A 12,749-nucleotide genomic window follows, 5' to 3' on the forward strand; every position below is an offset into this window, starting at 1 on the left:
CTGAGCCTGCATGGGAGTACTGTGTGCACAGGAGCGTGCGGGCAGGCCAGGCCGGTTTCATATCCCCGAAGGTCACCCCGTCCTAGTTCACTTAGGTTTTGCTTGACAAAAGTCTAGAGTTCGGACAGATTCCCTCACAGAAGCACGGAAGTCTGCAAACATGTTCCCTAATAATTCACCTTCAGTTTTAAGATGACAGGGTTCTGGGTAGACATAGCATTCCATTTTCCTTTTTACTGCTGTAGGTGAAGAGTGTTGAGCTCAGCCCCCATACAGATTATCAGCTCAAGGCTGTTGTTCAGATGGAGAACTTACAAGAAGCAATCAGTGCGGTGAATAGCCTCCACAGATACAAAATTGGCAGCAAGAAGATCCTGGTCTCACTTGCCACAGGAGCTGCTAATAAATCACTCTCTTTACTGAGGTAAAAACAAACCATTTATTTCAGGAAATAATATTTGGCCCAGAAACAATTTTAGAAATAAGAAAATAGATTCGATCATTTTCCCAGCCCTCTTAGATGATTACATATGCAGTAATGTTTATTTGTTAATCGATAGAGCTTAGAGATAAGCTGGAAGTCAGCAAGAAGCTAGTTAGAATAATTCGACTGTTGTTCAAGTCACTACTCAAAGGTGAAGTACAGCTTAAACTTGGCAGGCAGTTAGGAGTAAAATAATACACCACATATCCAGAACAGGTTCTAAAAATAGTAGCCCTCTATGATAAAAGTTTATAAGCCTGGAAAGTGTGAAATACTACCTCCAAATCTTGGGAGAAGGTTGGTTGGTTTGTAAAGGGTAGGTCTACCAAGATCCAAGCTCTCAACCTACAGGTAGATGCTTAATATCAAATAGACACTCCGTAAGCCTGCATTGTGATTATGTCACTTGTAGGAATCTGGTCGTGATTTTATTCTTGATGCACTTTGGTGATTCTTCGGCTCTCCCTGTTTTGGGGGAAACAAATAAAACAGAACTCAATTCTAAAAAATCTTTTTGAATTCTTAAAGATATTTTTATGTGACATGTACTTCACCATTATTTTAAATTAGTTTTTATCCCCTAGAATAAGAGTAATACTCATGGAAGAAACTTTGGAAAGGTCAGAAACATAAAAGAAGAGGGGGAGAAAAACCATAATCCTGTGGCTCCAAGCCAGATCATTCAACAGCTTGCCTTTTTGTTTTCTCTCTGCTTTTGGCTGCCTTTTTGGTTTTTAAGACCATAGTTGGGATGATATATTGTATTCAGTTCTGTATCCTCAACTGTGGGAATTCACTCCCACGTGGAGTTCATGAACTATGTGAACCACAATGTGGCAGGAGACATTCAAGCTGTTCTTTTACTCTGAGTCAACAGGGTGTTTGTCTCACAGAGTAGTCAGCATTCTTCTGATACACAGGTGTGAGAAGCCCTATGCTTGTGTCTGATTTTTATATTCTTTAATCACCTTGTCCCTAAAGTTATTTAAGTTTTTACGGAAAATTAATTTTGACATAACAGAAACTGGTAAATTTATGTTGTGCGGACCCTTGAATAACGTAGGGGTTGGTGTGCCAACCCTGTCCCCATGCAGTCAAAACTCCACATACAACTTTTGGCTCCCCACAGTCTTAACTACTAATTGCATACTGTTCACCAGTAGCCTTACTGGTAACATACACACCCGATTAACACCTGTTTTGTATGTTACATGCGTTAGGTACTGTATTTTTACAATAAAGTAAGATAGAAGAAAACATTACTAAAATCACAAGGAAGAGAACATACACTGACAGGACTGTACTGCCTTTATCAAAAGAAATCCGTAAGAACACCAACTCGTGAAGTTGTTCAAGGGTCAGCTGTCATTGGTGTTAATTATGTGAACTCAGTTTTTTAGATACAACTTGGAAATCCTCTGTTGATGTCCAAAAACATCCCTCACAAAGTGAAATTTTGTTTTACAGTGCAGAAACAATGTCTATTCTTCAGGATGCCCCTGCCTGCTGTCTGCCTCTTTTTAAATTTACAGATATCTATGAGAAAAAGTAAGTTAGGTTTATTTATTTTTTTTTCTCATTGATCTAGTCTGTACTTATTGGCAGTTTCCAGAATTCTTATATTGATTGGTGATTGGCGTAAAACTGTGGTAGCCGCTCTGCACCGGCCCGGTGGAGGAAAAGACATAAAAGCAGTGGTATTCAAGTTCAGAGTTCAGTTCTAACATACATCTTAAAAACATCTTTTGTTTTTAGCAAATTCAGACCTCAGTGCCTAAAGCTGTACTTTTTTTTTTTTTTTCCAATTTGACTGATGAGTTTTGTTCTTCATCGAGTGAACATTTTTGAGCATCTTCTAGACCATAAGCTCCTGGACACCAAGGATTTAAGGACAGTCTCGTCAGTGCACAGGGCTTAGCAGGCACTTAGCAGGTACTAGTGGAATGAAAGTGTGGGGCTCTGTGGAGAGCTCGGAGCTGGGAGGACACAACCCTTGTCCCTGAGGACTTTATGACTGGAACAGAAGAGAAAACATTCACAGATCATTCTAGAACAAAGAAAACTGTCATAAAGGAAGTGCAGGGAGGAGAAAATGGTATGAGGATGAAAGGAACAAGGAGCTGGGAGCGTTAGTCTCTGAACCGTGGGAGCCCTGTTCTGTGGAGGAGGGAAGGGGAGGTGTGGGTGCAGGAACCGTGCTTCTGGAAAGCTTTTCTGGTGACGGTTCCGTCGGAAGTGGAATGGACAGGGCAGAGGGGGAGACGGAGGGACAGTGCCACACCGGTCCCCAGACCTGGGCGGATGCTGTAGGAATACCGAAGTTTGAGTTGTCAGTGAGTCAGGACTTGGTGACTAGTTTTGCATGGAAGGAGAGGTAAACGGTAGAGGTTGTTTCGATTCTGAGTGGGTTTTTTTGCCCCAGATGGACTAGGCGGATGGTTGTATGGTTGAATCAGAAATGGAGAAATAAAGAAAGCATGTTCAGGAGGTGCAGTGAATTTTTGTCCTTGGTTTTTGGACACTGAAGATAGAAAGATGTGGCAGTTATTTTCCTAAAGGGGATCGTGGGATAGGGGAGCAGATTGGGAGGGAGAGGCAACCCAGAGAAAGGTAGAACTGGATGAAATGCCACGAAGGACAGGAAGCGGGAGAGAACCCAGAGGTGAGAGTGACATCGGGACATGGGGGGATGGTGCGAGGTTTGGGAGGAGGAGGCTGCTTGGTGACTTGAGAGCCATCCCTACAGAGCCCTGTGGGTAAAATCTGGGGGCAACAGGCTGACAGACTGGATGGTAAAATGGCAGAGCAGCTCCTGAGAGAGCAGCTGTTCCCATTAGAAGTATAACAAGGTTACAGGACTGAGCGAGAGCACCAGGGGTGTTTATGTGCAGGAGCAGACAGCTTGAGTGAGGGCGAGGGTGTGAGGCCGAACTTGGTCTAGCATCAGTGTAAGGCCCTGGGAAGAAACCAGTGGAGTGGCAGATGTGCACTTAATGTGTGCTAGGTTCTTTCCAGACATAACATTTAATCCTCCTATCAACCCTGTGAGGTGGGTATTATCTTCCCATTTTGCATTTGGAAAAGCTAAGCCTGTGTGGCCTCAGTCACCTTGGTTCTAGAAGGTTCTAGAAGTTTCTAGAACCAAGGTGACTGAGGCCACACAGGCTGGGTCAGGATGTGAACTCAAATCTTTCTGCCTTCTGAGCCGGTGCCTTTAAGTTCCATGTGTAAGAGACCTGCCTTGGGGGGATGATTGAGGAGTTGACCCTCTGGAAATGAGGTTGAGGCATAGATGAGGGGAAGGAGTAGCTGAAAATGAGTATACCTCTTCTGAGGGAGGAGAGCAGAGATGGTGAGAGGGGTAGGTAATCCAGAGGGATTTCCAGTTGTGGGGAGCCGAGTTAAGAGGTCATATCCTATAGCTTTCCATCTCAGGAAATTAGGTGAGATCATTTATAGAAACTTTAGGGTTCGAGGAATAAGAACCAAATGACATAGTGACTAAGGGGCAGTGTGCCAGAGGTGACTTGAAGAATTGCCAAGCATTACTGGTTTGGTAGTGAATGAATTTATAGTAGAATTATTCCAGTTTTACGTTTGAGGAGACAGAGGAACCATTTTTGGCAGTAGCTCCTTATTACGTCAGATACACAGGCATTTCTGTGTAACCAACGAAAAACGTTCTAAGTCAGTGTATCTCTCCTTTTCCTCACTTTTAGGTTTGGACACAAGTTGAATGTGTCAGATTTATATAAATTAACAGACACGGTCACAATCCGTGAGCAAGGGAATGGCAGACTGGTATGTCTCCTCCCCAGCAGTCAGGCCCGGCAGAGCCCCTTGGGGTCTTCCCAGTCGCACGACGGCTCCTCGACAAATTGCAGCCCAATTATATTTGAAGAGTTAGAATATCACGAACCTGTCTGCAGACAGCATTGTTCCAATAAGGACTTCAGGTATAACACTCATTTCCTTTTAGAAATCATCCTTGTGCATAAGATCACGGAATATCTGTTAAAATTACCTTGCAAATGTTTTAGCCAACTCTTGTGTTCTCTTTTCTGTAGTGAACATGAATTTGATCCAGACTCGTATAAGATTCCTTTTGTGATTCTCTCTTTGAAGACGTTTGCGCCCCAGGTTCACAGTCTTCTGCAGACACACGAGGGCACCGTGCCTTTGTTAAGGTGAACATGTCAAAGCCACCGAATACGATGCTTTGGTTCTCCTCTTTCTAGAAAGTCTGCCCCCTGCCCACCCCTCTTCCCAAGCGAGTATCATAGAATGCCTCATCCTAACATTTTTGGTGACTTGCAGTCAAAGTATATCTGAAATGGGATGCATTTGCTTGGTATTTCCACAAAAAAATTTGTGTGTGTGCAGATTTTTAGAAACATAAGCAACGAATAGGAACATTTCTTCCCCACAGAGATGAGATTAGTGTAAGCGCTGTTCTAGAAGTATGTGCGTGTGCTGCTAGAGTGCACACACCTCAAGCAGTAACTTGTAAAGCTTGAGAGAGAGGTGTTCTTCAGAAGGCCTGTAAGCATCCCGGGGCCAGGTAGACTTACTATAGGGGCCAACATGGGCCCTAAAGCCCATTTGCCTTAAAGCCACTGATACCTTAAAGCAGGTAAATAACTGCGCTTGGAACCCAGGTACCTTATTTCTCACCCCCCTGTGCTGGAACACTGTTTGGGTACTTCTGGTATCCTCAGCGCCAAAGAGGTCAATGCCATGGTGATGGCCTCCCTGTCCCTGAGACATGAATTTTCACGTTCAAACCCAAATCCTGAGGATTTAAGGAGAAAGGATTTATGAGTGGATATATTCAAATAAAGATTTCTGTGTAGCAGGTGCTTTGCTTTTCCGTTAGTTTGATTAGCCTCCCTGTCCCCCACTGCAGCTTTCCAGATTGTTACGCTGCAGAGTTTGGCGAGCTGGAAGTAGTGCAGGAGAATCAAGCGGGCGTTCCCTTAGAACACCTCGTCACCTGCGTTCCGGGAGTAAACATTGCCACTGCGCAGAGTGGCATCAAAGTGGTCAGATGGATCCACAACAAGCCCCCGCCTCCAAACACAGGTAGGAGGCAGGCCCTGGAGTGTTCTGAGCCACCAGCCACTGGGAGAGGAAGCCGTTGGCTTTTGTCTTGCATGGCAGCACTGTCTGCCAAGCGCGAAGCACCGTTAATGTCGGCTGTTGTTGTAAAAACTGAAACTTCTCCAAGGTGCTGAAGGTCTGACAGAACCAGATGTCTTGCAAGTTCCAGCGTAAATTCTGTAAAAAAGTTTAAAAGCCACATTTCACTGTTACAAATACCTTTAGATCCACCTAATTTTGTGAAGCTTTTTGGCTCGTCAGTTGACCGGCCTTTTTAAAAAATGGTTTCAAGGTATTTGAAAGAAATACTGCTAAATGCAGGTTTATCTTTCAAATTTGTTTTGGTCAACGTTTGTGACTTGGATAAATGTGAAAACAGATTTAGCTTTCCGTGTAAAGGACCAGGAAATGTAAACCTAGCTTTGGGTGAGTGAGTGGTTCCAGGCCTCCTCCCAGGCTGCAGGTGTTAATCCTACCACTTGTGAATGGGGCTGAATATTGTTGCCTGCCTAACGATACTTCCTTCTTTTTGACCCTGACCACTTCCTCCTATGCGCCTACCCCCCCCCCGCCCCCCCCGCAAGGATTACCAGGGAAGGAGAAACATTTGTATCAGAGCTGCTTACCACCTTCTCCTGCCTTTCCCCTCAGTCCTAGACTGCTCAGGCTCCCATGCACTGTGCTCTTTCTCTTCCTCTTTTGTCGTCAGTCTATTAGTCTTGTAGAAACGTTTCCATTGGATTCTACTCTCATAATTAAAACTTTTTCTTAATTACATGGACATTCAAGATAAATACAAGAATCTCTTTCTTAGTTTTATATCGGCAGGTTTTACATTACTGCTTTCCATGGTTTCCTGCACGATGTTTTCGGCTTCCCTACAGGTTAATTAGACTTTTCTGGGCTACCTGCTTGCTCCCCATTTGTAAATTTGTTTCTGTCGGAAAGTATGTTCCATGGGACCAAGTCCAAATGAACCTCTGAAATACAACCAGTTTACAAGCTGGAAACCTCCTGTGTAATTCTGCTTTAAGTTAACACTCTGCTGACCTATGCTTTACTTTGACTACAGAACTTTGAGAAGTAGTGGTAAAGCATCTGCCAGCCCATGAAGAAGTTGTGCTTGTCCATAGATTATATGGGACCTGAGTGTAGATGCTGAGAAGTACAGCGGCCCTTTGGTCTCATCTCCTTGGTTATGGTTGAGCTGAGGCAAGGGAGGGCAAAGTTAGTTGGCTTTCTTTCAGGGGTGAGATCCTGTCTCAGGCATTTTCTCTTTCTCTCCCTGTCTAGATCCTTGGCTTCTGCGTTCTAAAAGTCCTGTGGGCAACCCCCAGCTGATCCAGTTCAGCAGGGAAGTGATCGACCTGTTGAAGAGCCAGCCGTCCTGTGTCATCCCCATCAGTAATTTCATCCCGTCTTACCACCACCATTTTGCAAAGCAGTGTCGGGTATCAGACTATGGATATTCCAAGCTGATAGAATTATTGGAAGCCGTGCCTCACGTATTGCAGGTAAGGAAGGATTAAGGATTATTTGCTTAATGACAGGAACTTTTTTCTATGGCCTCGGCTCCTTCAGGGAAACAGAATAGCTGGTAACCTCATTCGGGGTGGCTTCTCAGTTTTTCTAGAAAACTGTGAGTTTAAACATAAAAAAGGAACCCCTCAGAGCACTGAGAGTATTTTCCTTCTAATCTCTGTAGACTGACCTTCCTCTCCCTAGCTCAGGACTCTCCAGGATTGTTCACTCTTACAGAGGAGCTGCCATGAACATGGGCTTAGCTCTCATCAATGAGTTAAAGACCAGCTCCTGGGCTGGAGCCTAGCGTTGGTTCCTAAGGAGTCTTGACCCTATTAATTTAGCTTGTTCCATAGCTTCTTACCCATAAAACAGCTTCCAGCTTACAAACTGGCCTGGAACACCTGGGCTGTCTTTTGTAGAGTTTAGTTGAAATTAGTAGTTGCATTTAGTTGAAATTTAGTAGAAATTGGTTGCCCAGATTAATAATGGGCTTTTTATTTCCGTACTCATGACTAGTTGGGAAGGGGTATAAAGGGCAAACAAAACGGGGGAGGGACCTCTGGCACTTGACAGTCGTTCATTTTGACCGTCTGCATTCTGTTGACCTACATGTATTTAAAAATGCAGATCCCATACATAAAAGTACTTGTTCTCCAAGACGGGTAACAGGAGAGAGAGGGAATGCCATCACCCAGAGAGTCAGTACGTGCCAAGGTCTGACAAGTATAAATAATCAAAGTGTTTGATTTGCAGATTCTCGGAATGGGCTCCAAACGTCTGTTGACCCTTACCCACAGGGCCCAGGTGAAGCGCTTTACTCAGGATTTACTAAAACTTCTCAAATCCCAAGCCAGCAAACAGGTCATTGTGAGGGAGTTCTCACAGGCTTATCATTGGTGAGTTGATGAGAAGGGCGGGGGGTCAAAAAAGAAAGCACATACTTCAGAACACTTTTTCTTCCCACAGATTTAAAATCATTATCCAGCGTTTTCTGTTTAGGATTTTTGAGAAAGATTGCAAGTGATATTTCTGATTCTTTACCCACTTCCCTGGTTGAATTCTAGGTGTTTCTCAAAAGACTGGGATGTCACCGAATATGGTGTTTGTGAGTTGATCGATATTGTCTCAGAAATCCCAGACACAACGATCTGCTTGTCCCAACAAGATAATGAAACGGTGATTTGTATCCCCAAGAGAGGTATGTTGACCTAAATGTGCTGTTCGACAGTTGTGTATCTTAACAAGGAATCCTATGACCTTTCCCCGCCTCCATGGTTCCTGAAGATTCCATGGAAAGTGCATCGTGAGAACTATCGAGGTACATTGGATCTGGGGTTCTTCAGAGCAGGTGCGGCCACTTGCCAACAAGAAAAGCAAGCTAGGTTTTTAGAATTCACTGTAGGGGAAAGACGGGCATAAGCAGCACTTTCTTGAAACGCCTTCTTCAGCCTGTCTGTGGCTGTTGGCCCCATAATTATCCAGCTGAGAGACAGTTACCATGGCTGTTGCTTGTCTCCTCTTTAACTGAGCTACTTGACTGTGCACTCTTGAGAAAGAAAGAAGATCCAAGCAAATGTTTTGACTTTCTCATTTTGGTCCTTCTGATTAAGCTCTGGGAGCTGAGATAAGTAAAGTTACGTGTACCTACTGCCATGTTCTCCCAGTATTATTAATCCGTGATTCCTAACCTGTGCTCCTGCAGAACACTCCTGTTCGTGAAATCATAATCTCTGAAAGCTTTTGGAGTGAGTCATGTCAGTCTTCCAGATTCTGATTTAAAAATTAATAGAAGCAAAAATTGCAATTGAAGCTTTTTCTCCCCTGTGTTTTTGATAAACTTTTGTTGCCTGATACTCTGTCCTGCTAGCAATTTTAACCGAAGATTAGAAGGCACAAAAAATGTGTAGCTTTTCAGAAATGCAACTTTACAGAAATAATTTCTTGGTTACTCTTTCAAGTACAGAGACCTAGAAGTATGTCATGTGCATATATACAGGATAGAAGTGAGGGATGGAGAGCTAGAGAAAATACACCTAGCTTGTAAGGCGAAACTACATGGGGGTGTATGTATGTGTCTTTCATAGTACACCGTAGTAGTCTCCTGGCTTCCTGGTGCTGTGCCCTTGACTGAGTTTGAAAACCATTCTGCAGAGAGAGAACATGAACGTGTTTATTTTAGGTTGCATGTGTTTGGAAGGCAGAGATGGTATCTCTTGTCATCTGTGCATAGGACTAATACAGCAGTCAGGTTCGACACATATGAATGGAAGAAAACTGTGATTTGTTTTTTCTTTTTTAAGAGCGTACCCAGGATGAAATAGAAAGGACAAAACAGTTCTCCAAGGATGTTGTGGATTTGCTGCGGCATCAGCCGCACTTCCGGATGCCCTTTAACAAGTTTATTCCCTCCTACCACCACCACTTTGGCCGGCAGTGCAAGCTCGCGTACTACGGGTTTACTAAACTACTTGAACTTTTTGAAGCCATACCTGATATTTTACAAGTGAGTGAAGAGGTTTCCAGTTTTCCTTTTCTGAGCAATATATGGGGGGAAATTTTTCTTTTCCAGGTCTGTTTTTCCTGGGAATAGGGAGTTAGGAAATAGGAGGGAAACCTTCAATATTTTTATCAGAGAAGCTTTGTTGTTGGCTCAGTACTTAGTATTTCTAGGTAAATGTGTGTTTTTAAACTTTAATAAAGAAATTATTCTTTGAATTTGTTTCAGGGTAATTACTGAAAAAAAAAAAGATTAAACAGTTTGATTTCTTAAATGGAATATTGTTCTGTTAGTGCCATACTTCTCGAATCTCTCAGGTTGGCAGTGGGGATGAGTCTGTGAGGTGATGTGAATGCTTGGCTGTTGAGTGACGTTGAACCAGATTTCTGTTGTTGATTTTATTCGTATTACTATTTTTGACCCTTCAAGAACTTTTAAAATTTTTCTCATAGGTGATAAAATACACATTACCTCGTTAACCCTTTTTTTTTTTTTTTAATTTTATTTATTTATTTGAAAGACGGAGATCACAAGTAGGCAGAGAGGCAGGCAGAGAGAGAGAGAGAGGGAAGCAGGCTTCCTGCGGAGCAGGGAGCCCGATGCGGGGCTCGATCCCAGGACCCTGAGATCATGACCCGAGCCAAAGGCAGCAGCCCAAACCACTGAGCCACCCAGGTGCCCCTCGTTAACCCTTTTTTAAGTGTGCATTTCAGTGGTACTAAAATCTTGCAAAACTGAAGCTCTGTATCCACAGAAGAGCCCCCCGAGTGCTTCTCAGTTACTAAGTGTATATGTTTACGTGCCCTGGAATTGCGTGAACAGTCCGAACTGGTTCACTGTTGCCTTCCTCCTCCCTGCGTGTTTTCCAAGGTATTGGAATGCGGAGAAGAAAAAATCCTCACTTTGACAGAGGTGGAACGAGTCAAAGCTCTGGCTGCCCAGTTCGTCAAACTCCTTCGGTCCCAGAAGGATAACTGCCTTATGATGACAGATCTGCTTACAGAATACGCTAAAACTTTCGGTTACACATTTCGTCTCCAAGACTATGATGTCAGTTCAGTTTCGGCTTTAACACAGAAACTCTGCCATGTGGTAAAGGTGAGCAGATCTTTGTTTTTATGGATGAAAATATGGCCGCGGCAGCATCTTCCCCGGGATGCTTACCTGTGCTTAGCATTTCCTTGTTCACCCCAGCGCTGGTTCTCTCTTCACAGGAAGTGAGTGCTTCATGTGCCATTAATGCATTACTAGGTAGTAGGAGGGGACTTTGGTTTGAAGAGTTTTGGTCTCGCTCTGGTGTGTTTCTTCGAGGCCTCGCGGAAGTAATGTCTCTCTGAGCTGAGGAGGTCTCTGTTTTATCTGACGTTGTTTCTTCTCAGGAGTATCCTTCTAAGCCGATTGTGGTCTCTGACAGTGTGGGGAGACTATAATCACAGGTTACAGCCCTTTCGGATTCTGACCCACTTGAGTAGATTTAGGAGCAGGCCAGGCTTACAACTGGAGAGGGTAACTTCCTCTGCCTGCCCGGGGCTGAGCTGACCCTCCCCATCCTAGGCAGAGCAGCTGGACAGTCTCAGGCTGCTTCCTGCACAGGACCAAGAAAACTCACTATAAGGAGGGAGCCGTGAAAGGGAAAACATACCTAGTTGGGGTCAGCCCCAGTTCCAAATCTGGATGGAATCCAGTTATGTGCTGTGTGATTAAAGGGAGAAAAACTTTCTCAGGAGACAGAGAAGGAGCTGCCGGAGAGCAGGAAGGACACCAGGAGTGTGGCTTGCTCCCAGTGCCGCCCGCTGGGAGGATGGGTGAGGGAGGGACTAAGTAATGTGACCTTCAGGCCTAGCTAGTGGGGGGACTTAGTGTGGCGGGCCAGGACAGGGTCAGCACCAGTGTGTGGGGACCAAAGAAGGGCACACGGAGTGGGTTGAGGCAGGAGGACTAGGACATGCCAATAGTGACAGGTAATGCAGACAGCTTTTTGGCTTGTGTATCCGTGGGGAGGAGAGGGCGAGCAGCACGCGAGGAGAGCACAGGACAGAGTGGGCCAGTGTGCGCTCTGGTGGCTGCTTCGCTCCCAGGTGGAGAGCCTTGAGCATTATGAGAGCCACAGGGAAGGATCTGCTCGAGGAAGAGAAGTACACAAAGTGGAGACAAGGTGGCAGGGTGGGGTTCCTGGGGAGGCAGGCCTGGGAATTGCATTCAGCGGAAGGAGGCACAGCCCTGATGCTAGTACTGTGACTGAAGGGAGAGAATGTAGGGTGACTGCGTAAGTTTGATGTTCCTGACTGGGAAGAAGAGGGAGGGACTGAAAGAGACCTGATTCAAGATCCAAGTGGCTGTCATGGTGCTTGGGACCCGCCAGGACCTCAGGCGGGGGAACTGGGAGTAGGGGGAGCTCTGCAGGAGGGAGGTGGGACCCGTAGCGCTATTGCAGGGCTGCCTCGGGGAGGGTCAGTGGCATCGGGCTGCTTTGGCGCAGGCACGGGGAAAGCAGACAGTTGGCCTCAAGGCGGGAGTTTGCCAGACAGTGCAGAGAAAAGGCCCAGGGACAAAGGAGTTTAGGGAATATGACCAGAAAGGCAATGAATTAATGACCTGTGTGCCAACGTGAACAAAAGAGGAGCGTGTGAAGAAGGGAGAGGCCCTGAATTGGAGGACATGGGAGTCCATGCAGGTGCAGCTGGGGAACGGGAAGCAGAGCCGATCACTGGACTCTCTTTCCAGCCTCCCCACCGCAGCGTCTGGCCCACACATTCTTTCGCATGCGGTTTGCGTGGGGAGTGTGCATGAGCTGCTTGGGAAGTGGCCAGTAGCTGGCAATCCCAAGTGTGACCTGGGCGTGGGGTTCTGGATGGAATCAAGTAGGAGAGGATGTGCCTGGAGATGGGGTGGATGAGGAACGGAGAGGCCATGCGGTGGGGTAGCCCTCCTGGTTGCTCGGTCACCCAGTGTGCGAAGGCAGTGATGGGCTCCAGTCGATAGCAAGTCTAAGCCGTGAGCAGACACTTGGAAGAGCCAGGGCAAGTGAGTGGGGAGTTGGGGCGCCAGCAGTCAGGATGGGGAGGGATCGGAGGGGCTCTGGTGTGCTCCCAGCCTGCTGCTGCCTCTCCCAGGAGCCTCTGGGAAATGCTGATGCCCGAACTT

General features: G+C 45.6%; 1 protein-coding gene across 37 annotated transcripts in view; it reads left to right on the forward strand.

Annotated features, from left to right (window-relative positions):
* Nucleotides 1-12,749, forward strand: part of MARF1 (meiosis regulator and mRNA stability factor 1) — a 40,074-nt gene that overhangs the window by 15,176 nt on the left and 12,149 nt on the right. For all 37 annotated transcript variants that reach the window (XR_014306600.1, XR_014306601.1, XM_082714966.1 and 34 more), the window contains 10 exons: nt 246-424; nt 1,952-2,032; nt 4,204-4,440; nt 4,552-4,671; nt 5,391-5,566; nt 6,878-7,098; nt 7,862-8,004; nt 8,173-8,306; nt 9,409-9,611; nt 10,476-10,703. Coding sequence is in view for 35 of the 37 variants with exons in the window: in XM_082714966.1 (XP_082571092.1) it covers nt 246-424; nt 1,952-2,032; nt 4,204-4,440; nt 4,552-4,671; nt 5,391-5,566; nt 6,878-7,098; nt 7,862-8,004; nt 8,173-8,306; nt 9,409-9,611; nt 10,476-10,703 (1,722 nt within the window). In the remaining 2 variants the exon portion in view is untranslated. The remainder of the gene's footprint in view (nt 1-245; nt 425-1,951; nt 2,033-4,203; nt 4,441-4,551; nt 4,672-5,390; nt 5,567-6,877; nt 7,099-7,861; nt 8,005-8,172; nt 8,307-9,408; nt 9,612-10,475; nt 10,704-12,749) is intronic.

Source organism: Mustela nivalis (genome assembly GCF_964662115.1).
Source record: "Mustela nivalis genome assembly, chromosome: 19".
NCBI lineage: Eukaryota > Metazoa > Chordata > Mammalia > Carnivora > Mustelidae > Mustela > Mustela nivalis.